Source organism: Agelaius phoeniceus, chromosome 2, assembly GCF_051311805.1.
Source record: "Agelaius phoeniceus isolate bAgePho1 chromosome 2, bAgePho1.hap1, whole genome shotgun sequence".
Classification (NCBI taxonomy): domain Eukaryota; kingdom Metazoa; phylum Chordata; class Aves; order Passeriformes; family Icteridae; genus Agelaius; species Agelaius phoeniceus.
In genome coordinates this window covers 113,746,014-113,773,416 of record NC_135266.1, presented here as the reverse complement: position 1 = coordinate 113,773,416, position 27,403 = coordinate 113,746,014, and the positions used below count along the sequence as shown (strand labels likewise).

General features: G+C 43.4%; 3 protein-coding genes across 6 annotated transcripts in view; 1 reads left to right on the top strand and 2 right to left on the bottom strand.

Annotated features, from left to right (window-relative positions):
• CRYBG3 (crystallin beta-gamma domain containing 3) overlaps nucleotides 1–8,149 on the top strand; it is an 85,435-nt gene extending 77,286 nt beyond the window's left edge. The window contains exons 20-22 of the mRNA XM_054653102.2: nucleotides 1,040–1,198; nucleotides 1,446–1,605; nucleotides 2,102–8,149. Coding sequence (XP_054509077.2) covers nucleotides 1,040–1,198; nucleotides 1,446–1,605; nucleotides 2,102–2,190 — 408 coding nt within the window. The 3' untranslated portion in view covers nucleotides 2,191–8,149. The remainder of the gene's footprint in view (nucleotides 1–1,039; nucleotides 1,199–1,445; nucleotides 1,606–2,101) is intronic.
• Nucleotides 4,460–16,395, bottom strand: RIOX2 (ribosomal oxygenase 2). 2 transcript variants are annotated; one of them, XM_054653110.2, is made up of 10 exons: nucleotides 15,381–16,395; nucleotides 12,557–12,992; nucleotides 11,358–11,477; nucleotides 10,686–10,814; nucleotides 9,823–9,926; nucleotides 7,936–8,038; nucleotides 7,464–7,629; nucleotides 6,984–7,072; nucleotides 5,734–5,844; nucleotides 4,460–4,703 (listed from the first exon to the last, which is right to left on the bottom strand). In XM_054653110.2, the coding sequence occupies exons 2-10, from the start codon at nucleotides 12,986–12,988 to the stop codon at nucleotides 4,542–4,544; spliced, it is 1,416 nt and encodes a 471-aa protein (XP_054509085.2). In that variant the 5' UTR covers nucleotides 12,989–12,992; nucleotides 15,381–16,395; the 3' UTR covers nucleotides 4,460–4,541. The 2 variants fall into 2 exon arrangements, with proteins under 2 accessions (XP_054509085.2, XP_054509095.2); XM_054653120.2 differs by having other exon boundaries at nucleotides 4,460–4,700; nucleotides 15,381–16,392.
• A 1,234-nt stretch (nucleotides 16,396–17,629) lies between these two features.
• Nucleotides 17,630–27,403, bottom strand: part of GABRR3 (gamma-aminobutyric acid type A receptor subunit rho3) — a 34,496-nt gene continuing 24,722 nt past the window's right edge. For all 3 annotated transcript variants that reach the window (XM_077174582.1, XM_054627802.2, XM_077174583.1), the window contains 5 exons: nucleotides 25,672–25,754; nucleotides 24,930–25,070; nucleotides 22,160–22,312; nucleotides 20,253–20,449; nucleotides 17,630–19,354 (listed from right to left, as the gene is read on the bottom strand). In XM_077174582.1, the coding sequence (XP_077030697.1) occupies nucleotides 19,052–19,354; nucleotides 20,253–20,449; nucleotides 22,160–22,312; nucleotides 24,930–25,070; nucleotides 25,672–25,754 (877 nt within the window). In that variant the 3' untranslated portion in view covers nucleotides 17,630–19,051. The remainder of the gene's footprint in view (nucleotides 19,355–20,252; nucleotides 20,450–22,159; nucleotides 22,313–24,929; nucleotides 25,071–25,671; nucleotides 25,755–27,403) is intronic.

The window sequence follows — 27,403 nt, the reverse complement described above, 5'->3', positions numbered from 1 at the left end:
GGATGCTCTGTTTTTACATTTTTGCCATATAACAATATAATGAGGAAACCAATTCCACACTGGCTTGTTTCATAATTAACATAAATGGAAACAAGCGAATTTTATTGTGCTGTAGCCTGGATTTCCAAAAGAGGCAAAGCTCATGCAGTTCCCATCAGGTTTTCCTTCTCTGTCTCACCCCAGGTAAATCCAATTTCAGTCTCATTCAAAGATTCAGGTTCCTAAACCACAAAGAGTAACTGAACACTGTCCTGATATAGGTTTTGTTTATGGATGCTTGGTGGGAGAGAGGCTTTATTGTCTGTATCTCAGGGTTTGTTTTAATATGGAACAAAAGGAGATGTAAAGCTCCCAGAAAAAAAGCTGTGCTGGAGTTGGGGTTCCAACAGAGCTGTCCTTTGTAACTCCCTGCTCTTTATTTGCACTGAAATCAGTGAATAACAGAGCAAAAGCTCAAACCCTGCAGTAGCCCTGCAAAATCCTCTTTATTTTTTGAGTAAACCAATAAAAAGGGATACCAGCTCAGTGCCCTGTTTTCCGTGCATGTTCAAAAACAGTGATTTTGAACATATTGAACCATTTTTGAACCATTTGAACCATATATTTTGAACCATTTTGATGGTGCATTTCTCTGCCATATATTCCAGTTAGTGAGGGCTGAAGTTGCTGGATATGTAACTCAGTAAGTTTTGTGTCCCAAGAATTAAAAGCTTGTGAGTACAGCCCCTTTACTGCCTGTGGAACGAGTGAAATGTGCTGAACTGGGCATATTTGCAGATCACAGGAATTAGTTCTATAGCCATAATTACATTCTTTGAAAAAAGACCTATCTGCCATTGCTGTTTATAGCTGCCCATCTGCATGTCAAAAACCACTTACTGTGCTTCACATGCACGTTGGTTTCCAACCAAAAAATTACTGGACGTCCTCAACTGAGAACAAAGACTGAACATGGAGGGGAGGATGGTGGAGGGGAGGCCCTCTCACATCAGTTTGCTTGGTATCTGTGTGGTAAATCTCTTCCCTCACCGCCCTGCAGCCAGCAGTGTACCTGAGGGTGAGGAACAGGGCGCAGGGCAAGTACCTGAGCGTGGCTGGGAGCCTGGCAGACGTCCGGGCGGCCTCGGTGTGCGCGGCCCCGCGCAGCCGCAGCGACTCCCAGCTCTGGCTCTACTGCAGGGGCCTCCTCAAGTCCAAGGTGAGTTTCAGAGTGCTTTTCTGCTAATGCTGCCCTTGATGGTCTGTTATTAATATTTTTTTAAAAAGCTGATGGTTTAACATTAAAAAAAGATCACCACCTTTGATCAAGCAGCTGGTCGGGTGTTGAATAATCTGTTCTTGGCTTGCTTCCCATGATGTACTGCCATATGCTCAGTGCCTGAGAGAAGTCAGGCACAAAAGTGAGGCTCTGTGGCCTGGATCTCACTGCTCTCCTTGTTTCTTAGGCCAACAATACCTGTCTGGATGTCATTGGGGGCAGAGACCTGCCTGGAGCCAAAGTCGCCCTCTGGACAGAACATGGGAGGGACAGGCAGAAGTGGAGACTCAATGAGGATGGAACCATCAGTTCATACCTCAGTGAGCAACTGGTGCTTGATATTAAAGGTATTTAAAAACAAAAACTCTCAAGCTCACAGGTTTTACAGGTGTTTTTTGATTAAGGTTAACTTCCATAGTCCAGCTTTTTTTTTTTCCCCTTTGTTCTTAAGGTCAGAAACTGAATCCTACATTTCCTGTCCAGTTGTTTGCAGAGGGACAAGAAACAGCAGGGCAGGGAGGAACCTTTCTCTTTTGATTCCAGAGGCTTATTTTGATCAGATCAACTGTTGTGCTTTGGGGAGTTAAATAGTGCAGATGGCAAGGAGTGCAAGTTACAGAAGACAAAGTGGTGAAGGAAAATCAACCACAGAATAGCTCAGAAAGAGAAAAGGAGTTGAAAAAAGAAGGCTGTCATTGCTCAGTTGCAGACACCAGCCCCCTACCTCATGGAATTCCTATTTTTCAGCTGATTTTCCTACTTAGTCACACTTCTCAAAGATGGTGTATAATTTTTGTATTTCTTTCAAAAGCTTTTCCTTCATGACTTTCTTTTGTTTTTAAGGAGGAAATTACTATGATAAGAATCACATCATTATGAATCAGCCAATAGAAAACAGACCTTCACAGAAATGGGATATTGAAATATTGTGAGTAAAATCCACCCCACAGATGGACTTTTTGTGGGCTACCATCATGTAGAGGGGAAAAAAGAACCCAACTACTGAAGTCATACACCACTGGAACCATAAGCAGCAACTCCTCTCTCTTTTCCTTTGTGCCAAGCACCAGCTCCTAAAAGAACTGAATTTTGCACAAATCTGGAAGATGGGAGGTTGATCCAATGTCTCTCTGCAGAGAAGCTGATTCTGCAGAGGCTGTTCCTGTGAAAGTCACCATTGCTCTTCCTCTGAAGTATGAAAGGTAAATGCAAAAGAGCAGGCAGAAGTTCTGCAGCATGGGAAGGGCAAGAGATAAGAGGGGAAAGGCTCTTCAGAAATGCTGTCTTTACCTTCCTCTCACCCTGCTGGAAGCTCACTGAGGAGTGAATGCACTGATGAGCTTCAAGGAACTTGTGCTGGGTTTTTATGTCCCAAGTGAAACTGTTTAGGCTCCAAGCGATCCTGAATCATGTATCTCATTAAAATGCAATTTATTTTGTTCATAAAGACACCTTTGAACTGGAATTCCAGCTCAGCATGTGAAATGAGGCAATACAGGGGCCTTTCAGCCCCTAAGTGACACTGGTAAGCCTTTGTCTTCTCTGCTTCTAACAGCACCAAAACCAACTCACCTTGGCATGTATTCCCAAAGGTGCCAGCAGCTGCACTCCAGGGCTGGCTTCATGCTCCCAGCACAGCGTGGGGACATCAGGGGCACCGTGGCACCAAGGACAACTGATGGGCAGAGCTTGGAGTGCCAGGGCTCTCCTCAATTTCCACACTATGCAACCACAGCCATTGCTCCAACAGAGCCAGACCTCACTGACTGTAGGTGCTGCTTGAAAAGTTTTTTCCTGGCTCAGCCACAGCCCCTTGGAAGGCTGTGAACACCTGACATGGAAGAGAAGGCCCTGAGCTCCCTGGCTTCAGCAGCACTAAATTAATCTTCATTGAAAATATATTTTTTCCAGCATTTGTACATTCAGGGTATGTATTTCTAGGACTATTTAAAGAGTTCAGGTTAGCTGAAGACAGATATTTGAGATTCCAAAAGTTATGCCAGCTGGGCACTCAACCAGGATCATCCCCAAACAAAGACATAACTCGTAAGTTTGCCATAGAAGTAAAATATATGGATGTCTATTTTTGTATGAAATTGAGTTCTATATAGTACTATTTAAAAAAAAAATCTACTTGCACTTACTATTTTGCATTCTAAAATTATCGTAAATCTGCTGTTTGAGTAAGATCCTCAAATGTATGTATATATTTTTTCAACTAAAGCACTTGTTAAGCTTTTTTCCATATAAGTCAGTACATCAAGTGTTTGCATGTGACTTTCCATATGAAATTTTAAAAGCCTGTGTAAAAAGTTGTAGTTTCTTAAATGAAGAATGACTAAATCATACTTGGTGTCTCAGTATTACATAACAAAGTAAAGCAGGCTTTTGTACTTAAGAGACCTTGAATGTAAAATGCTAAAGCATGTATATTTTAACTGTATAAAACTTTTCAGGAGAAACATTTTGCCAGTTGGATTCTTTTTAAACAAACTAAATAATAGTTTTCAGCAGATCTTGAGCACATTCCTGTAAAATATTTCTTTTCCAATAGCCAAAAAAGGGGGATAAGTATATCGAATATATGGCTGTGCTGTTAAGTGAGATTGCATATTAAAAATCAATGAAGTATTAAAGTAACTGCACCAGACTCATCAAAACCCATTCAAGAGAATATTGAAGATTGTTCAATATTCTTGAAGATATAGATTCCAGCTACAGGTTTTTGGGTTACTTTCACTTGAAATTGGTGCTGGGGGAGGTAGAGGATAAATATTATTCTTTGTTTATTCCAGGGCTGGCAGCATCTGAGGGAAAAGGGGTTTTCTTGGGCAAAGTTCCCTGTGGGAACAGCACATGCAGCTTTTACCAGGAAGCTTTTGTTCTGTCAGGGCAATCAAACAGCTTTTCCTGCTGATGAACTTTACAAATGAAAAAAACAAGTTAATGTTTTATGCCCAAGGTTTTGGATGCTGTTCCATGTATATCTTTAGATGTCCTCCACATCCCAGCAGCTCTCCAGAGGGAAGGAGACACCACAGCACTGGGGGTACTGAGGAGTGCCTTCATCCAGCCACACACATGGAGCTGTGGCTCACTTACCTGTTTTTCCCAGAAGTGTGGAATAACAGCTAACATTTGGCACCAGAAAGTAGCTGAGATATTGCAATGCTTTGTTAGCACTACAAACCAGAGGCTGGATGGATTTAAAAAAAAACTAATTTAATAATCTCTTGGTGTCAAGAGATGCCTAATAGCCAGGAGCAGCTAATTCACAAAAGCATCAAAGAACTTCAATCAGACATTCAGTCCAGAGTGACAAGGCAAGGTTTTCCTTCTCTGCATCTGAGGTAAGGTTAAGCTCTTTAACAGTAACAGTGCTGCTGCTCCAGATCTGCTTCAGTGCATCCAAGTACGACAGAGGGAAACGGAGCCCGTGAGTCTGCTGGGGAAAAAGAGACAGAAAAACCCCTCAGCAAAGTGCAGTGACTTTATTATACACCAGAGTGTGAGGCTGGGGGGGAGGGAGCAGCAGGAATGTGCTCATTCCCACAGCACACTCCTGGTGCATGGGAGCAGCCCCCAAAAGATAAGTTTTATCCAGAGCTATTTTACTTAGAGGTAACTCTTCCATGCTGTAGCACATTTTACAAGGTAGGGATGTTTATGGCACATGTGACATCCTCCTGTGGTTTCCACACAGAAGAAAAAAAATAATTTTAAATTTACCCTCTTGCTAACCCTGCCCATTATTTGAGCAATAATTTTAGAGCTTTATTTCTAGCTAACACATGCAGTCTTTGGGCACAGAAGCACAGAGGACCTTCATTCCCAAACTCTCTTTTTAAGGGTAGGAAGGAAGGTCCTGGGATATCTATGTGCAGCCCAGGTACCAGGGTCCAGCCTCAGCTCTAAAGGAGCAGTGAGATTTACCTCAGAAGGAAAATAACAGCCTTGCAGCACTGGCCAAGCCAAAGCCAGGCTGTGCTCTGCTCTGCCTCTTTGCTGGAGTTGTGCAGACCTGAATTACATTTCAGAAGAGTGAGTTCTTCACTCCCAGTGCTGCCTGCCCCAGGCTGAAGTGAGCAGCCCTACACAGGGTGTTCAGTGGATACAGGAGCTAACACAGGTTTAATGTGACAGAAATGAGGTGCAGTGATCCCCATGGAATGTGTGCTACATCTGCAGCAGCCTCCAACAGCACCTGCTGAAGGACACACAAGTAAGAGAAGCTTTTAGTTGCTCCAGCAGCTTTGCTAACTGGGCCATGGGGCATGCACAAGATATCCCATTAGCATCTCAAATGTTTAATTAAGCATGAGATCACAGTACTTAATTCTACTATTCACTGCCTGTGTTGCAATTTCAGCTCATCCTGGTACTCTGGGAATGGGCTGAAAAATTCTGGATGCTGAACAACACAGCCAAACCCACAGTGGCAAGATAAATTTTGGGGTGTGTTTGCAGGAACAAACCTGTGCCAGGCCGTCCTCACTGGCAGTGTCATCCTCTGTCCCCATCATGTGAGTTTCTCTCCTGTTCTTTAAGGAATGATACACATAAACCATGTCCCTGCGAATTTCATCCTGAAAGACAGCAGGAAGAAAATGGTCACAGGTGATCCTCACACTCACCTCACTCCAGTGCCAGCTCCTTAATTCCAGAGGCCACTGCTACAGCAAGGAAAGCAACTCATCACCTTCTCAGCTGAATGACCCAAGAGCCACCTCCCACAGCAAGAAGGGACTCTGCAAAACACCTCTGAAAATTTATTTACAACCTTCTGCCTTAAAACTGACCCAGCTGGAGTCACAGGACTGATGATACTCTGTAGAAAAAAGGCCATTTAAGGCACCTCTCCTGAAAAGTCTTAATGAACAGGTGTGCATCAATAAATCTCCAATCTGAGACTGATTTGTCTCTTAAAAATCACATGCCCATTATCAGTCCTTGGTCAAGGCTGTGCAATAAAATTGAAAAAAAAAGTTTCCAAACCCTACACAGTCTCACAGCAATATGGACACAAATAAAATGGAGGAGAAAAATCAAAAAGTTATGGTATGTTTTTCTTGAAGGTACACATTCCACTCATAAAGAAAAAAACAAACAAAAAAAACAACCCCCCAAAAAAACCCAAAAAATAACCAACCACACAAACAACCCAAAAAAAAACATTTACACGATGATAATCCTCTGTATGTGTTTCGCCTCCCCCATTTTTTTTAAGATAACAAAAAACCACTTATTTCATACTAATAAACCCTCACAGTTAAGGAGCAGAGTAAACACAGAATGATGCAAAATGCCAGTATCTATGTTGTGGAACAACTGGTAAGTGCCACTGTCACTCACTAGGTACAAACATGACTCAGTAGAGAAGACTAAATGCAACCAAGAGAATTCCTCCTTCTCCTCAGGAACCCTAATTTTATAACTTCTTCATGTTCTTATATACAAAGATTTTTTTCTAAAAAATCTATTATCTATTTGAGCTGCTGTAATGACCTACCTCATGTGAGTCAGGATCACAGACAATATAATTCTGTGCCTCCCTCTAGAAGGCTGGAATGTGCTCAGCAAACAGCCCCAGGATCTCCTAACAGCAATAATGGGATGCAGGATCCAACCAGGCACAACTGCACAACCCTTTTAGTACAACAGAGCAACAATTCCTGTGCCCCCCACTCCCCACCCCAGGCATACAAGGTGGGCTCCTTATACTTACAGCATTCTCTTGATCTGGTTCCACAGTGATGATAGCATGGTCTCTAAACTGCAGTCTGATTTTGCTATCTATTTTTGGCAATTTCCCACCTAAGAAGAATAAATTCTCCCTTAGAAAAGGAGGAAGACCAGACGTGATACAAATTGAGCCCCCTGTGCACTACCCATTCTCTTGTAGCAAGATTTTTTGTTAACCTGTGTTTCCACAGCCATGAGTTCTCAAACTTGTGGTGGAAGGAGAAATGAGAAAGATTTTTAAATTCTAGGATAACCTTTATTTCAGTCTAAGGGAAACAGGTCATCTCTCTCCTACCAGACACTGGGAATTGACCAAGAGAGGTGTGCAAACACACACAGAGCCAAGCACCACACAAAGCTGGCCTAGACTGTAATGGAAATGGCCTGTCAGGAAATGCTACAAGTTTTAAGAGGCAGACTCAGGCACCACCATCACATCAGCTTTGGGAAGTTCAAACTCTACCTGGAGTCAAAGGATCAGAGTCACATCCCAGGCACGGCGGCAAGCGGTGCGTGATGAAATCCTTCTTCATGTCGGATGATCTCAGCTCCCTGGAGCTCTCCAGACTGTCTGCAAGCCTTCTCAGAAGGCTGCTCAGCTTTTTGGTGCAGCCAGCTGTGTTCACCTGCTAAACATCCACAAAGGATTCAAGCTGAACAGACCAGGCCTAAAGCAGTGCAGCAAAGCAGTGAAAATCTGGACAATCCCCTTTTATCTTTGTTCAGTACCAAACCAAGTTTTGTTTCTTTTAGACATTCCCCATGAGCTGTTCACACATCAAAGCTGAAGCAGCAGGACAGGACCACCATAAGGAAGTTCCAGAACAATTCACAGCTTTCCTGACTTAAAGATTGAGAAGCTTAGCCTGACAGAACTTTTTCTGTCTGACAGATCACCTGGATGCACCATTATTCCCCAAGTCCCACCTACTAACCATGAGCAGTTGCCTTGGAATGCTTGTCCTGAATGCCATGTCCTCTTTTGCTGTATCAAACACCAGGCCAGGGATTGCATCCAGTAAGAAATCTCCCCAAGAGCTGAAGGACAGGAAGAAGAAAAAACATTACTGAAATAGTTCACTGAAACAAAACACATATCCTACTTTTTGTTCCTAACTAGTGTTAATAAATAAAACAATTATTAAAGTCTCCTGGTTTTTTTATCATGTCTACTCAAATGTTTCACTGTCTGCCACCCAGTGGGAAGAAAGAACTCTGGCCAATAAAAGGAATAGGGCACTTACTTCTTAGTGCTTCTCTTGCCCTCAGTTTCCAAATGTCTTCAGCTATCCACTGCTTTTCCAAACTGCCCTGCTTATCCCACACGTGCACACCTCTCTGCCTGCTGGGATCTGGGCCAGACAAACTCTGCTTACACAGAGATGTCCCTTTTGTCTTGGTGCCTAAAAATACCTGCAAGTGCCACCTCCAGAGCTATTTTCAAATTCTCTTCAATTTTCCAAGGAAAAGTTTCCACATCATACTTCCACCTACAATCCAAATCAAAACACCAGGACTGCTGCTTATTTTACCTACACTTGCTGACAGCAGGGTCAGAGGAAGGCTCTTACACTTCACTGCCAATAACCTTAATGGATGATGATTCCACTTTTTAACTTGGGAAGAAGAGCAGTTCTGAAGCTTCTGCTGCTCTCTGCTCAGCCATGGCAGACATCCCCAGGGAATGTGCTCCTGACAAGTCACGCACTGGACTGGCCTGGGCTGGTGCAGCCATGGAGAAACTGCACTGATCCTCACAAGGCTGCAGATCTCCAGCAATCCCATTACAAGGAGCTGAATCCTTGGCTTCCCAGCACCCAATAACTCCCTAGAGATCCAGCTGGACAAACCCTGCTGTGCACACTGGCCACAGGAAGAGTGACCAGCAGCACTGACACCCTGGGCTTCCACAGTGGCACAGCTGGTGGTCAGAGATTCATCTCACCTAAAATATGCCCAGACTGGTTCTACCCTGTTTTGCAGCTAACAGAAATCCTTCCCAATTCCTAAATCAGGCCAGTAATTCCAAGCCCAGCACCTGAGAGCTGATAAGGTGGCAATAACAGCATTTTCCCCGTGTGATAACAATGTTTCAATGGGGGGACAAGGACCTGACCTGTGTCAAAAGAAATCTGACTCTCATGCATGGGGTAGAAAATTAAAAACACAGATTAGCAGAGAATATTTGCATGGAAGAATTTGTCTAAAGAGGTGTGGGTGACAATCAAATACAGGAGGAAAGCTGATAAAAGGAATAACCCATGGCTCTTTATCTGGATTATGAAATGAACAGCAACTTCAGCCACTGCTGAGGGTTTTTTTTAAAGACAACAGTGAGTTTGCAGATGTAACATTATCTTCCACATTAAAGTCTCCAGCTGCTAAATAATAAATAAAGCAATTAAAAAGCAATCAAGCTTGCTGCATGAAAACCTGGCAAAGAGGCTGCTTCAAAGAACAATGGTCTCACTCCCCTCCTTCTCCCAAACCCCAAAATTTCAATTACTGCTACTTCAACACTTAGATTCTGTCCCTAGCAGCAGGGCACCTATGTAATAGCGGGGTGTCTACCTATATTCCATGTCAGCACATCCCTGGGGGGAAGCTGACATGCCCTGGCCCTGTGGTACCCACAGGAAAACAAACCACACGAGGGCTGAATGGGATGAACACAGCAAAGACCCAAGCAGAGCTCATTACAAGCTTATTTTTTTAAGAAACAGGACATCATTTCTTTGAAACACCAGCTTCAGGTCTGTACTATACACAAACATCACCTGGCAGAGGAAAGCCATACAAAAGAAGAAATAAAGAGGAATTACTTGTTTTGGTAGGTGCTGATGGTCACATGTGTTGAATGGGAGATGCCATGAGGAGTGTCAGCCTGGTGAATAGTCCCTCTTGGGAAGTACAGCAAGTCACCTGGCTGCAGGAAAATGACAGAGAATTCATACATTTAGGCCACTTGGTCAAACCTTACTGTAGTCCAGAGAAAATAACTCTGAGCAGACAGACCGACAATATATATTCTTTAAAAATCACAACACTGAGCAATTCTCCAATGTACACTTTAATAACATAAAGCACTCTAAGCCTGAAGTCCAGCACCTCAAATTTTCCAACCTACTGTCAATATTTGCTCTACACCTGTCAGCAAACACGAGCTTTTAACATGCTAGAACATGCACAGTCCTGCTTGCTAAGCTGCAGGAAGGGGACAAAGACTCAGCAGAGATGAATCTGCTGGTAATTCAGTGCCCTGGGAATTTGTTCAGATCATTATCAAAAGAAAAGGCCAGTGTTTCACAAGAAAAGCCAAACAGTCTGGAAATTTTAGTTAAAACACTTAAAAAAACAAATAGAACCTTCCTCCTCCCTAGCTTCTCACCTATGTAAATTAAATATCTCCACGGAGAATAACAGAGATTGGGGAAGTTGAGACAAGAAAGACGTGCAAAGCACATGAAATTGCCTCCACAAACGAAAAATCAGTTTACTCATGGCTTGTCCTATAAACACCAGCAAAAAGAGAAAGATTATGAAGCAATACTGATGAAATCTGATTCCATTTTAACCTTATGGTCCTTAAACTTGGTCACATCAGCTACTTCTAAGACCCGACCAAGCATGATTACTTTTCTTGCTACCGCATCCCAGCCCACCTGAAGCAGTTAGATTATAATACCTTTAATATGAATTCATGTGTGGGACTCCCAATCCTCTCTTCTGGCTCAACGTTGTACTCCCGAGCCAAAGGCACCGTTGGTTTGTAGAGCCTCCAGTGCTTCTCTCCTTCCAGCTGGAGGATGAACACCTGCAAGGGACCATGAATCCAAATTTTCTGGGGGGGCTAAGGAAGCCCTGCTGCCCCTCACACACCCAGCTCACCAGGTATTTTAATTTATCCTCTGACTTGCCAAGTCTGTGGAACCAAGCCAGAACCAGGGACAGAAATACTGGCAGAGGTTGCTTTTCTGACAAATACAGATTTTCCCCTTCTCTGCCCTCAGCTACTCCACAGCACAGCAAATACAATTCCTTTCACATCACCTTGTAGATATCTAAATGCACAAATTTACATTTTAACTAAATTCTTGTACTCTATTTAGAGACAACAGAGAGTTGTGAAGTGTGATCTGTTTTATCCTGAATTTCAGAATCCCTGTTCCTCTCCAGTCACTTAAACTTAGGCATTACTATTAGTACAAAAATATATCAGGAAACACTTGCAAATAATTTCCCTAAGTTTTCAGTGGAAAACCAGAACTCTTTCTAGAATGTTTATTGTGGGGGAGAGGTGGAAGCACACACAGAGGAGCCCACAAAGGGTCCCACAGACAAGGGGATGTTGTCCTACCTCGACATCATCGTAGTGAGGGGGAAGGCCCTGAGACCCCTGGGGAGTGATGTAAACATTGGAGCCCACCAGAGACCCAAAGTAACACTCCAGCTTCTCCTGAATCTTCCACAGCTCCTCCTATTTAAAAAAAAAATTTAAAAAAATGTTGCTGTTAGTACTGAAGAGCTCAGCCAAGCCTGGCTGCCACCAGCCCATCACTGGGGAAGAATGGTGACATCCCCACAGGAACACACAGCCTGGGAAGCAGCTTCTCCCCAACTGCACTAGCAAAGGAGATCTGCCATGAAAGTAATGGTAAGCCAAAAACTCTGGTGCCTCAACAGAATACTGATGTTTGCTCTCTTCCCTGTACCAACTTCAGGCTGCAAAATCAGGCAAAAATTAGCCTAAACAGAATGAGCACCCTCATCCCATCTGCATCAAAGACAGAATAACACAAAAGTTAGACACATTTTACAAGTTACTCCAATTGTTTGTGCTCAAGCACAAACTTTACTCATTCATACCCAACATGTGACAGGGAAACATCAGGAGATGCCAATAACTGAGATCAGTCAGTGACATTACAGGTGGGACCCAGCTGGGTATTTGGGTCCTTATTTGGGCCTTAGACTGTGCTGACACCTTGGGACAAAAAAGGACTGCCTAAATCAAAGTACCTACAAGTATCCAAGTCCTTTACAACAGTGCAGCACCACTGTCTCCTTCCCATGCACAAAGATTGAGGACACTCAGCTAAAATGGGGTGGTGACTTCCATGGTGCAATTCAATGCTATTCCATTGGCAGGAATGGTGGAGTATCCTGGAAATACCTGACATGGTTTCACACCTCATCCTTGATTAAGGGGAAGTGGTACAAAAATCCCTGTTTGGACAAGGAAAAAGTGGGGAAGAAGAGATAATTTAAGCACAGATGCCTAATCATCATATATGCATTTAAAAAGCACACTTAATATTACAGAAAAACATTATAGCATGAATCAGACTTTGTTCTTATTGCAGAGCACTGAAACATGATGGCAGTGCAGAAATACAAACTGTGTTTTAATACAATTCATGTAAAGATTTCAGCAGGTCATCAATGCCAACCTCCCCTGGGGCAGACATGAAGCCATGTCTAGTGCCACTCAGCAAAAGCCACACTGCATTAATTAAGCAAGCATTAATTGCATTATTTACAACGAAACAATCCCACCTTAAATCTCTGAGGTTGATGAAACTGTATTGTTGCCTTCTTCTGGTCAAAATCCTTCCTCAGCTGCATGTAATTCACTCTACCTTCTTTATTTAACACCTTTTTTTTCCCACTGACACACCTGCAGACATTCACATCTCGCCCGTAGTGCAGGCCCTGGCTGCACAGCTCCCGCAGGTGGGACAGCTGGAACAGGGAGTGGTAGTAAGCAGCCACCAGCTCATCATTCCTCTGAACAAGCAGTGGCTTCTGCTCCCAGTAGTCCCTGAAAAACTCCTCTTCCTCAATGGGAGAGATCAGGCTCCTGAAGAGGCTGTCTGGGCTCTCAAAACTCAGGACTGATGGAGAAGCAGCTGCGTCCAACTTGGGCTTTTTGCACTGAGCCTGTGTTTCCTTTGCCACGTCTGCAATCTTCCCTCCTTTCTTGGGCATGTTCCTGTCCAGGGGGAGAGAAAACCAGAACAATCAGCCTACAACACAACCTCAAGAGATCACAGCCCAGGGCAGCAGCTCTTGCCCTACCCAGGAGGATATCACAGTATATTAGGCACACCTGTGGCTTCAGGGGCCACTAATTGCTCCCAGCCCTCTCCCAAACCCCAGCAAATTCCAAAGGGCTCTGCTGGGAGCTCACAGGAGCTCACACCCACGGCTGGGTTTGTACTAAAGAACATGTGATGGAACCCAGCGGATCATTACCAATGCAGGAACTCACCCACACAAAGAACCTGTGGGCAAGTGGACATGTAGCAGGAGCTGCAAATTATTTTTTAAAAAATCAACTCATCTTTAAGAGATTGATTTGCAATATGCAGAGCAAGGTAGAGAGAGGGGGCAGGATCAGAAACTTGTATTCTTATTACACTTCCTTCAACAGTAACAGTTTACAAAAGAGGGAACATTTATGTCTTTCAGTTGAGGCTATGTAATTACTAAATCTACAAGCTTAAAACTTGTAAAATTGTACCACTTTAAAAACCAAAATGCCAAGATTCTGTTTTGATTACTGCCAAGCTGTCAAACTTTGTGGTTTATGTAGAATAAAAATAATTCTTTCATACAAGTACAGATATTTAATTTTAAAGCTGAAAGTCATTACTTTGTTTTTTCCACAGTATGTTGTGTAGAATTATGCAAGAACAAAAGAGTCAATTCACAAATGGTTTAGCTGCCAAGTTCTCAGGAAAGTTAAGGCACAAATTGAGTTAGCAGTAGGCCTAAGCCATGTGCAGACAGACTTGCCTGGAGTCTGCTCCAGCATTTCCTCCCCCAGAGCAGCAGCAGCAGCCTGGGGAGCTGAGCTAAGCATCCTGAGGATGAGCCAGCCCAAGGCCTGGAGCAGCAGAGCCTGGCAGCCAAACCCAAAGGGACTCTGGGCATGTCTGAGCGAGTCTGAGAAGCCAACCCATGAGCAGTCAGAAAGAACATGCTGATGCTTTCACTGCTGAGTAAAAATGGCACCTTTACTCCCAAAAGCAAATGCTATCAGTGTACTGAGATGCTTCTGCCAGCACAGATCCCTCATCCTGAAACCCAAACTCCAGTTGTGGGTGGTATTTCCAAGCAGCAGGAAGTTCTCCTGTGCAGCAGGACACCCTGCAGGTCCCCCAGCTCCTGAGCAAGGCTTCATCAGCAGTTCCTGCAGCAGCCTGTCCCTCAGTAGTAACCTGTGGTCACCTCAGTCCTGCAGGAGGGAATTCACCTCACCACCTTCCCAGCAGGATGGACATTCCCAGCTGCAAAAAGCCACTGTTCTACATGAGGCAAGGGAATGCTTAAAAAATTAAAGACTGAAAATTAGTCCCTCCTTGGCAGCAAGATCTGAAGATGCTGATGGCATTAGGATCTAAAACTGGTGTTCCCCAAATGTCAGGAACACAAATGCAACCAACCCTGATTTGATGGTTTTGAATTCCAGACCTAAAGCCATAATTTCAACCTCTCAGCTCGCTCAGATTAATCCAATGAAGTTAAATTCAAATATGTACTGTTCACAGAACTCTGCTTCATTTCCACCATGTGCTTCTCTGTAGTGTTTGGTTATTTATTACAACTGCAAACCAAGGACTGGTTTGGGTTGGAAGAAATCACCTTTCACCCAATCTATTTGGTCAAAGCCTTATTCAACCTGGCCTTGAACACATCCAGGGATAGGGCAGCCACAATTTCTCTAGGCAAGCTGCCAGGGCCTCACTAACCTCACCAGAAAAAATCCTCCCTTATATCTAATCTAAACCTACCCCCTTACAATGTAAAACCATTCCCCCGTCCTGTTGCTACAGGCCCTGGTTAAAACTCTTTTCTGTCCCTCTTAGAGCATTAAAGTATCGAAAGGCTGCAAAAATATCCCTGGAGAGCCTGCTGAACCAGCCCAGCCTTCAGCGTGTGCTCACAGCAGAGGTGCTGCGGCTCTCTGATCATTTTGGTGGCATCCTCTGGACTGGCTCCAACAGCTCTCGGTGCTTCCCGTGCTGGGGACCCCGGAGCCGGGTGCAGCTCTCCGGGTGGGGTCTCACGGGGCAGGATCCCCTCCCTCCCTCCCTCAGGCCACGCTGCTTTGGGTGCAGCCCGGGACACGATCCGAGCAGCACAAGGGGCTCGCTCCGTGGGAAGCAGCGGGAACACAGGCGGGCACGGCGGCTCCGGGCACACGCGGTGGCTCCGGCACACGCAGCCCCGCCGCCTTCCCCCTCCCCTTCCTTGCCCTGGCCTTCCTTGCCCTGGCCTTCCTTCCCCCTCCCCTTCCTTGCCCTGGCCTTCCTTGCCCTCCCCTTCCTTCCCCCTCCCCTTGCTTGCCCTGGCCTTGCCGCAGCCCCGCACTCACCCTGCGGGCGGGAGGGAGGGGATGGATCGGGTCGGACCGGATCGGGTCGGGCTGGGGCCGGGCTAACCCCCGGGCAGGATGTGTCGCTGCCGCGCTGGGTGTCACGGGAGGAGGCGCTTCCGGGCGGCCGGGAGGAAATGCGGCGCTGCTCCAGTGTAATTCCTGCGTGTATTCCAGCGGGAGCGCCACGGTGTCTCCGCTTAAGTTATTCAGAGGATTAAATGTTGCTTTGTACGCACAACAGTGTCTAGGCTTTAGTTGCGCGATCTTTTCCTGGACCAAAATCCTGTTCCAGAGTTCCTCTGAAGCTCCCTCAAAGAAATCTTCAGAATCCTTACCGAGCACATGAAAAGTTCCAAAAGTATTGTTAATTACCTTTACTAAAGAGGCCTGTTAATGGTTTCGTTTACATTGGCTAATGACATCAGAAAAATATGTTAGGTAGGCTTTGCTAAAGCTTTATTCTTGTGCACTGATAGTTTGAAGAACTATAAAATCTTTAAGAATGAAGTTGTCCGGACTTAAAAGTTTGCATCACCTACGCTAACACCCACAGGATGTTTTCTTCTTACAGATGGGTGTAGCAGCAGATGTTAAAAATAGTGAGGCCACATCCTGCACCTCAGCTGATGACAGAAATCGTGACAAGCTGTTATTTCTGCTCCAGAAATCCACAAAGTACCCTCAGCATAACTGCCTGAGCGCCATCGGGATGAACGCTCACCAAGGATGTATTTACATCATGCCTGTGGTGCTTTAACTCACAGTAAATGTTGTGGGATATAAAACCCACGCATGGGACTGGCTGCAACACCAGCAGGAATGGGAAATACTCGTGAATACCTTTTTAAAGACTTCCGTGCTGGTCTGCAGAGACAAATTGACTGAAAGTATTTATTACCATACCTGTCAGGAAGTTAACACACACCTCGCAGGGTCATGGGAGCTTAGCCAGCCCTCTAGCACCCTCTAGACAAGAAATAGTTTGTTGAAATACTGTTTGTTATCCTTTACTATTTATACAAGCAATAGATGTTTTTAAGCATAATTTTTCCTGATATCATTCCTGTTACTGCATTAAGAAAATAAAAACTATATGCTTTAATGTAAAAGCAGTAATGCAGTTAAATGTCATCATCATTTACAAGAACACGTACTGACAGGACAAGGGGAATGGCTTCAAAGTGAAAGAGGGGAGGATTAGATCGGATATTAGAAAATAAAAATTCTTTACTGTGAGTTGGTGAGGCCCTGGCACAGGCTGTCCAGAGAAGCTGTGGCTATCCCATCCCTGGAAGTGTTCAGGGTCAGGTCTGAGCATCCTGGTTTAATGAAAGGTGCCCCTGCCCAGTACTCTGGGTGGGGAGAACCCCTGGCCAGTGGATTCACGCACAGCTGAAAGTAAAAACAGCTTTCTCCACCAAAAGCAAGCTCTGCAGCTCTCTGGCACCTGTACAGATGTGCCTGGAAGGTAAATGCAGGCAGGAATTTCCTCCACACCCCCATGTGAGGACCACTTTGCTGCAGCCTACACAGGGCTCAGGCTGTGCTGCAGGGTTTCTGCTGCTGCAAATCCCACAAGGAATTTAGAAAAGGGAACTGATTTGGAGTCGTTTCTCCATTGGAGGATGAGGCTTCACTGTTGGCTACACAACAAATACTTCTTGTAGGGCAGATAAATATGTGAAAACAATGATGTTATATTAGTTCATGTGAAAAGTTTAGAAGACACACGTCTGGAGAAACTAGATGGGATCTTCTCAGGCAATCTGGAACATCTGTGCAGGATGCCTCATACAGGCAGTGCAGGAGCAAGGCTGTGATGGTGTATTTTTATACACAGCTACACTATACATCTGCTCAGCTGGAGGTCTGGTGTGCTCTTACTGTTGCCAAAGCCTGTGTGTCCTTTGGCTTTGCATTCCCAGCATTGTCATTCCTGGTATGGTTCTGCTTTCCATGACAGGATTTCCTGGAAAAGTATCAAAGCTCTCTCAGCTCTGATACATTTGTTTGGCAGCGGTCTGTCCCACTCACTCCGTGAGATTTCAGTCACTCAGCAGGCACCGTGTCACCACTTCTCCAGCTCTGGAACTGGGAGCTTGACAAATGCAGCTCTTTGAAAAAGTTAAGAGACATCACCATGCTCTGAACAAACAAGATGGGAGCAAGAAAATAAGTAAATTGAACAAGAAAAAAAAAAAAAGTAAGTAAATAAAATAAAGTAAATAAAGAAACCAGAGAGTGGCTTAGGCTTCCAAATTTATTCCCACTTCCTTGACCAATAAACTTGACCAAGAATTTACCTTGTGACACTTTTTGTCACCAAAAATGATCATTTTGTTCTGACTTTGTAAATATAAACTCTGCTCATTAAATGACAGACAAACCCAAGGAATTTAGTGGAAAATGCTCCTTATTTGGGAAAGTTACAAAAGTAATCTTGATTATTTTCTGGAGCTGTGAAAACTTTCTGTGTTTATCCCTGAATATCCTTCATTCAGCCTCCTTAGCCTGAATCTAAGGATATTTCCATGCAGAATTCATCTGAGACTGACAGGTTTCCTGTATGTGTCTCTGTTTTGGCACAGCTGTTTCCTTTTATTTCCTGGAACTATGCTGGGCATCACTGCTACGAGGGGCAGATGCAGCTTCTCTCACTGGAACATTCAATCTCAAAAGCCAGAGCGAGAGGGAGGGAGGCAAAACCCCAAGTTCACGTGCAACAGAAAGCAGAAGAACCAAAGGCGTGGTTGGTTTGTTCTCTTGACAAAGTTGTCTAAAATCTCTGTCTCAAAGCCTGTGTTTCTAAGCCAAGGGTTCTGCAGGAAGCAGGGGATTACAGCAGGCTGAGGTGAGGCAGAGGTGTGTGGGTGACTCGTGAAGGACCCAGCTTGTGCTGGGGACACTGCTCATCCACCTGGGAAGTGGCTGCAAGTGCACAGGGTCCAGAAATGCCTTTGTTATTCCTGTGCTGCCTCAGGGACTGGTGAGCCAGTTTCTTCAAAACAGAAGTCCCATGGAGAGTCATGGACAGCTGACAAGGGTGAAGGGTTTTCTTCAAGTGTTGCTGATGCACAATCTATAAAGCCCCATCAGCCTGGCTTCCTGCTGGTCCCTACTGCACTGCTAAGCCATCATTTTCCCCCTGGTTCCCATCCGAGGGCAGAGGCTGCTGAGGTGCACAGGGGTTGCCCAGGAAAATTGGAATGCAGGAAGTGAAACAAGGACAGGAGCTATCCCAAGGCTGTCCCAAAGCTGTTGGTGCTGACTGCTGACCAAAATGGAGAACAGGTGAAGAACAGAGAGGCTGATTCAAGAGGAAGGGCTGGAGTGCAGACACAGACAGGGCAACAGCTCAGGAGGGAGCTGCTGTCTGTTCAGGGGGGTGACAAAGGGCTCCCTTAGTGAGCACACAGCTCCTGTGCTACTGCAGTGGAGCCTGTGCATGGGATCACTGTGGTGAAACTCTGCATAGTCCAGTTGGAAAAGAACCCAGACATGTGAGAGCTTTTCATGAAGAGTTTTGCTGCTGACCAAACCAGCCCAGGTTTGATGCAGGAGTCTCTTTTGGAAAATTGTAACCTTTTCCTCTACTGCTGTTGCATTATTTTTGAAGTATGATGCAACTCTCATACACAAAATAAAATCTTGCTTATAAGCATTTTTGTTCATATGTACAAACCCCAGTAAAAAAAGTTGAACACAATATATACACTGGGAAATATAATCCTGGAATAGGTGTCAATTACATGATTGTTCTGCAAAATAATCCTGCCCACGTTTCCCTTCAGAGATCTCTTCCTCTTCAGGCGAGGGGTGTCAGCATTGGAGATGTTGGTTTGACTTGCCCTGGTCTCATTCTCCTCACAGGGCTCTGGGAAGGGACTCAGGTCCATGTCCTCATCCGCGTCGTGGTAGCAGCCGTCAAAAGCCATCGCTTGCACTGCGTCCATGCTGTACATTCCTGAAGCCTGGCAACAAGGGAGAGTTACTAGCAGGAGCCATTGTGGCAAATCAGAAATGAATAAACCATCAGTGTTGAGCATGTGGAGAACAGGGCTATCCCACAGTATGGCTCTCTGTGGGGCCTGCCCCCCTGAGCGGGACATGAGCAAGGAAATGTCATCAAATGCCATAAAACACACTTGTCTGCCTGATCATTGCCAGCTGCTGGCTGCCAATTCGTGCCTCAGCTCCTGAAACAGAGGAATCTTACTCTCTCCTGTAGGTCTGTGCAGCTGGAGTTGTGGGAAAATACTTCAAACATTGCTGGGAGTAGGTTTTTGATGGGATTATCCAATCATGTGAGCAACATATGCATTCTTTCTGTGCTCCTCCCCTCATGATATTCCAGCAAATGAGTTTACAGAGGGGATATTCTTCAAGCAAAGGTTTTTTAAGTGAGAGCTTCACAGGAAGCAGATGTTTAACTTGTGGCTATTTCTGCTTCAGGCACACTTTTCTAAAAATTACCTTGTCATTCATCTGGTCTTGGGACAAAAAAAACCAACCAGGAAACAGGGAGGAATATCATATGAGGGCATGCTGAGGTCTATTCCAGAGACAGGAGAAATACCTTGATTGATATGAATTTGAAAATAGAAGGAAGGTTATATTCCTCTGAGGAGGAAAAAAGGGGGCAAAAAATATCCCTAAGCTCTGCCACAAGGGAAAGGAGAGAAAGCACAGACCTTTAAGGATCTCAGAGAGGAGGACACTTTGTCTCCCTTCACCCAAGTGAAAAAAAAGAAAGTGAGATACAGAGTGGAGACAGAGATTGTTACTGTTCTGTTATCACAGTGGTGTACCAGGACTACTCTGTGGCTTGCATGATGCTTTCAGAAGGCAACAAAACACAGAGGGTTGTACCTTGCCCCTTTTTTTGAGTTGTTTTCTCTCTTCAATTGTGGTGAGATAGTTCACCGCTGCGTACTCGATGACTGACAGGAAGACAAAAAGGAAGCTGATCCATAAATACACATCCACAGCCTTTATGTAAGACACTTGAGGCATTGAGGCACTTACTCCTGTCATGATGGTGGACATTGTCAGCACTGTAGTTATACCTGCCAGAGAGAAGAGAGAGGTTATCACAGTTCTGGCCAGCTGGTTCTGTTTGGACAGCAGAGCTTTGTGAGGAAGTGTGATTGACACCCCCTCTAACTCCCTCACATGGGCTCTGAGAAGTGAACCATGAAGGACTCATCACACACAATGCTGAGAGCACTAAATCATCCCTCTGCTCAGAATGGTCACTGAGCAGCACAAGGAACACGTTTCTGTGGCAGCTTTGGGCACTGCCACACACAGGTGAAAGCTGTGGCCATTCTTCACTTCCCAGAGCCAAGGCTGCCACTCTGTATTTTCTTGTCCAGGAAAATCACTAAAGAATCATTTTCCCTCCCAACCCTTTCTCAAATTGTACTTTTGAGAACAAATATAACTCCACAGCTCTCTAAAAGCAATCTAGCATAAAAATACTACAGTCACTGAAACTAAGAAAAAATTATCGTTTGCCTCAGTGTGACCAAAATTTCACCCTCATCTTTTCAATCTCTGCTCTAACATCAGCTGTTCATCTCATTTTGGTTTGCTCCAGCTCAGGAAAAAACAAACAAACAAACAAACAAAAACAAACAAACAAAAAAACCCCAGTCAACTCAGGTTCTGCTTTTAAAGAAATCAATGTAACTCTGGAAGACAGCACTGTCAGCTGAGTCTCTGCAGCCCTTCTCCAGTTCTACACCAGTTCAAGTCCACTGGAACATACAAGAACTTCCTCCCTACCTCACTGCAGCTTTTTTAGTTTGAAGGATGGAGCTTGAAATACACCATGTAAGAAGAAATCAATTTATTTAATGTACATATACCCTAGGCCAAGGAGCTAGGCTTATTAAACGTTGTTGTTAAGGTTTCCTATAAATTATGTATGATTATGCTAATGAAATGTGCTTTATTCATGGAACTCCTGATGCATAACCTTCTGCAGAAATCCATACATAAAAAACATGATCAGCAAAACCATCTTGACAACATTAAAAATTGCCTACTGAGAATTAAAAACTATTTGTAAAGATGAAGTGAAATTTCTTCTAAATAAAAGGAATTCATAGCTGCATTAATAAAAGTAGGTGGGAGGTACCATAATTTGTTTACAGATTAACAAAGAGATTTATATCTCATGCATTAATAGCTTTAGACTGTGCCAATAGAAAGGGATCTGAGTGGCTACAGTCCTATTTTTTATAGATTGATATAGTTACAGAGAAAAATGAGGGCTTTTTCTCTTGCCTAAGAAATATGGCAACAGGAGCTTCTTTATTTTAACCTGATCTGAAGGTGCACTATGGTTGCCTTAGATATCTTAACAAATTCCCATCAGATCTTCAGGGATCCTAATTTTTGAAAAAATGTGCTCACTCCAAGGCCATCAGCATTATATTCACAACAAAGACCGCCTTGGAGTGGCATCCACTGATTCACCAGTGAGAAAAAAAAAACAATTAAGTAAAATTCTATCAGGAAATCTGCAGAATCATCCCTTTTTGCTTTTGTGGTGTGTGAGCTGTTTCCAAAAATAGCAAAGCCAGTCTGAACAAACATCCCCTTTCCAAATGTAGAGGCTGACTACAGGTAATGACAAGAGAGGTAATAACAGTGTTGTTCAGGCAATTATCTGGTATTTTTGCTCATGTCCTGTGTAAATAAGCTAAGGTAACTCCAAACCCTCCCCTCTCAATTCTATACCTCCCAAAGAACATACAGCAAAGATTTACCTAATGACACCCTGGCAGGAACAGCTCTTCTGTCAATCCAAAAGGAAACCCAAGACAGCATCACCATCAGCATGGCTGGGAAATAGGATTGTAGCACAAAAAAGAAAATATGTCTGCGGAGTGCAAAGTTGATAAAAAGTCGATTGTACCAACCTATTGGGGAAAAAAAGGGAGAGGAACAGGTTGGGGGAGAAGAGAAGAGAGCTGTGTTATTTGTGAGCTCTGTTTGCTGGCCCCTCCTTCTGGCAGGAGTGGTGTATCCGCAGCAGGGGCAGTAAATGCCTCAGAAATGTTGCCAGCACCCTAGTTTTACACAGTGCTTTACAAACTGTCCATCCTCCCTCATTTATGGGAGCATGTCTAAAACACTCTGATATAACTGAGGCTGGGAAATTGAAAAAAATCAAATAGACTTGAAGTGAAACTGCCAGGAGAATACAGACAGGATACAATTGTGCAGTGATGCCAACACCCTGCCTTCCCTGAATTACCTGACAAGAAGCAGCCCTTCCTTCCTGGTTTTTGGTTTTTTTGGTTTTTTTTTTTTTTTTTTTTTGGTGGGAGCTGCCTCCCTGCCAGCCCAGCACTCACTTTAGAGGACAGGGTGCCATCTAGTGAATTTGGGGCGTGCTCTGCCTGTGCAGCACTGCATCCGTGCTGCACCTCCTGCCACGCAGGGAAACCAGGTTTCAGGGAGGTAAAAAGGCAGAAGTGGGTGCCTGCACAGCATCTGCCTGTCCAGGACTGACAGAGGCATCTGTGAGCCCGTGCTGGAGCAGTCCTGCCATCACAACGAGTGACTCTATAGAGAAGAACATATCAAAATGAACCCCAAATAATATTAAATGTTCTACTGTGTTTTCAGTTGTGGAGAAGGTTTTTTGCTTTAAAGATTATTGTCCCTAAACAGGATTTAAATTGTTGCTCTTCTGGAGGTCTGGGAACTCCAAAAGCCTAAACACCACAGGTGTTGTTCACTGAGATTCACAGGAAAGGAGATGCAGAACCTGAAATGCAGGAAGCTGCTTTGTGGGAGTGATGACTCTCATTAGAGTGCTGCTGTTTGTTCTCACTATCATTTACTTGGAGCATAAATTCGCTTCCAACAAGAAACAAAAAACCAAGAGAAAGTGGAATCTCCTGAACAAATCAAAACCTCAAAGGCAAAGACAAGTGTAAGCCCACAAAGAACAGCATTCTGATTACCAGATATGCTACAAGCATCATTCACCTGCTTCCCAGTGGTCCCTGGGACTTAAAAAAAGTCTTTGCTTTCACCTTTATGCTGCTGAATAAGCTCACCAACAGAACCTCTGCATGTTAAGTGTAAAGTTACACTCTGCAAAGTCAAAGATGCTGTGAGGTGCTGCAAAGCCCTGGGTGCAGGGCCATTGTGAGGGTGCCCTGCTGTGCACAAGGCTCTCTTTGCTTGCCTTGAGTGGTTTTTGATGAGAATAGCAAGGCAGAAAGAAGCCAGCTGAGCTCCTGGGACCCAGTCTGGTGGAAAATATCCCAGTCTCCTTCTGGCAACAAGGACAAATTTGAGGCAGCTCTCAGCAAGGCACAGTTATCATAGCAGGGTATCCACATGACAGTGGCTCTTGAAAGATGGAGCTCTGTCCTTAGCTCACACAGGAGCAGGAGATAAGGGTGAAGAACCTTATCAAGCTGTGAATTCCTCACTGCTTAGGCTGCATCATAATTTAAACTGGGATTTCTGCATTCAGTAGCAGCCATCACATGAATGGCCCTCTTTTGAAAACAAAAAGAAAATAACCTGTAAATAAAATACACCAAATAAATATATCTGTTGCTTTCTTTAAAGGCTTTTTTCCAAAGACTTGTGCACTTCATCATATTAAATGGAGTAATTTCTCTTTTATTCATCTGTTTTTATATAAAGGGCAATAACCAAACTGAAATGAATTGACTCAGACTGTAAAGTACAATAGCAAGAGTGCTGTTTTCTTTGGTTAAAAACCTATGGTTAGACTACTTACATAGAGAATTGTTTCAAAATTTATAATTTCATGTAAAATACAAGGAAAAAAACCCTCACCCTGCATGAAATCAAACAATGAACTCCTAAAGCCTTGTGCAGCTTTCCAGAAAGTATAGAGCAAGATCTACAGGGAGAAATAAAACCTGTCTGGGGCAGATCAACCTGAATTTAAACTATGTTGCACTGACAGGAAGGGAATTTTTTCCCTGCAGCTATACGTATAAACAATGAAAATTAAGCAAATCATCAATTAGACCTGAACAGGTAATAGTCTCATTTGAAAATCCTCCAGTTAGCAGACTTTTAGTGATGTTACACAGCCCCAAAACTGAGGATATTTTAGCTAGTAAAACACACTGGAATTCCTCTTGTTTGCTTTCTAGTATCTGACCCTTTAGGATTTCCATTTTCAAGCTTTTCTGTATAGCCAGGACATAAAGATTCCTGTAAATTCAATACTCCAGAGGCTTTCAGAGAAGCACTATGATTTTGCAAGAGCTCAGAACAGCACATTTTTTGTGATTGTACTTTTTTTTCAGGTTCTTAATGCCAGATATGAAGTTACAAGTATTACTATGGCCTTTTTTCCCTAAAATAAAGTTTTATATTGGTAATGCAAAGAGAATCAAGGCCCCAGACTGACAAGACCTTATTCTAACTGATCTCTCAGCAGCCACTTCATTTATTAGCAAATAATTTGATTGTGAAAGACATTCTGCATGATTTTATCCTGTGCTGCTCTCTTCTGAGGAGAGGGGCTTACTATACCAGTACTGCTGTAAAAAGCAAGTCCACTGGAAGCACTGAATTCCTCAATGAAGAACTGGGAGAGGGAGATGTGCTCATCAGTGCTCAGGGACTTGTTGCCATGTTTCCAGTACAACATCAGATCATCTTCATTGTATGCATCTGTGAGAGAGCAGAAACTGAAGTTATAAAGTTACTAAAGTTAATCACGTCCTTTTTCCTTTCTTAGGGAGAGAAGACCACTCAAGCAATCTGGCAAAACCCCAAAGAAACATTTTTTCACACCAATTTGTCAGTTGGCATGGAAAAAGTTTGCCAGGAGCATGTTCCATCATGTTCCAAGTGCAGCCCAGCCCTGTGCCCTGCCAGCAGCTTCCAGCTGAGGCAGGGGTGAAAAAGCAGATGTTTCACAGTAACACAAGCACCCATCTTCATTTTTCCAACAAGTCAAATATTGACATTTTATTTTACTTTTAATCTGCGCAATTATTTTCTCAAAGAAAAAAACCCTCCTGTTTTTTTGAGAGATTTTTAGATTTAGGCCTTGGAATATGTACCAGTGGGAATAAAGCAGGGTGCATCATGGTTTTTCCACCTTCCCAAAGCTCACTGAGGTCTGGAAAGATCCGAAATTGCTTACACTTTCATATGTATATGCTGAAGGGTTCAGGTGACACATCAAAGTAAGTGAAAGAGGTATCATGCACAAGAGGGAGTGCTGGTAAGAATGCACATGTGAAGAATAATTAGGAATTAAACTTACAGCTTTCCAGTTCTAAAGAACAGTTCTGTGTGTCCAGAGGAAACCTGCTGAAATCCATGAAGCACATAGCAGAAACTGTTATTCTGCAGAAAAGAAGAGAAAAACAGAAAGAAAATGAAAAAGTTCACACTTTCTTAGCTGTGCACACATCTTAGTACCAATCTGATGTTTAGAATCCTATTGATTGAGGTTTTCTGCCCTTTTAGATGCCTCTAAAATAGCTTCAAGATGGTGAAATAAAGTTAAATCATCTTGAGATGATCATCTTAAAAAAACCCCCATAAATAGTCTTTATTATTAAATACATTACCTTTGATTTTTAAACCCTATATTTGGCCTGATCCTTCATTAGCCTTTCACACATTTTGGTTTGAAGGTTTACAATTACAAAGATTAACAAAGGGAGTTCACAGTTCTTCACTTGATTTCTCATAGACTGAAGTAGATAATATTACAGATTAGAGCAAATATTATTTCAAGGGATGTTTTCCCAGCTAGAATGATTATAATATTTAATTGTAAAAAGAGATTAGCTGCAATTTCTGGAAGCGTACTCTCCTCTTAAATGAAATGCTTTATATTGTAAAAAGCTTAAGGAAATCTAGGCAAAGCCTATTTCACATTCCACCTGCTTTTTCACAAATGTTTAGAGGACAAATACACCTTTGTATTTAATAAAAACAAAAAAAATTGACCTTGCTATGGGCAGCAAATTAAATGTAGTAAATATCGGCAAATTTCCCTTTCCTGTCACAGCTTGCATGTCATTTGATGATTAAGTTCAATGTTTCAATTTTGCTCAAATGGAATCCCACAGGAATTTCAGTGAGGGGTTATACAAGTGCCCTTTGAAACCTGTGCTCAGTAACCACACTGTAGCTGGATTTTTACAAATATAAGACTCTACTGGCTTGAAATGAGATCCAAGAGTGGGACATCCATAGGACTTCCAACTATGGATGTTGTTTCCATCCTTCAGCTATTGGCTAAAGGACATGGGAACAAGAGGAAAAGGAAGTCTGTTTTAGCAACAGATCTGAATTTTGGTTTCACTTTGCTGCAATAAAATGATGGATGCCAGGCACTGAAGAAAAACTGTGAAATATGCAGATTTATTGCATGTAAGTATTTGGAATATAATTTCCTTACTACATGTAAAACTGGCAATACAAAAAGGGTGTTTTAAGGCACATCTAAGGAACAATTCCTGGTTCTCACTTGTAGAATCACTGATATAAGCCTTAGTGAAGGGGTATAGTTCCTCTGATCCCTCCTTCTCAAGAATTATGGAAATTAATACAGCAATAAAAAGCACACTTCACCTCATTGTTCCTTACTGTCAGTGTGACTCTTGAACATACACTGCTTTAAAGTGGTGTACAGTTGTTGTGAGGATTTCTGCATGTCCTCATGACAGAGGAGATAAATTCATTAATTGTTGCAACGATTATTACACAGCCACAATCTCAAATGCTTCCATAAATCTTCAAACTGTCCAGGTTGGGTGAAATATCACTGCTGTGCTCAGAGCTAATTAGTACGAAACTGAATTTCAGCAATGCACAGGCCTGAGATCCCTTACCCTAGGGGGAAAATTGTTCCATTAAAACTATTTCTGCCACATCATCCAAATCTCCTTCATAAAGCAAAGCAGTAACATACAGAGGGAGGGGGGACACATTAATGACCTTGCTATTCCTGTTCTGGAATTGCTGTTTCACTTTCCAGTTCC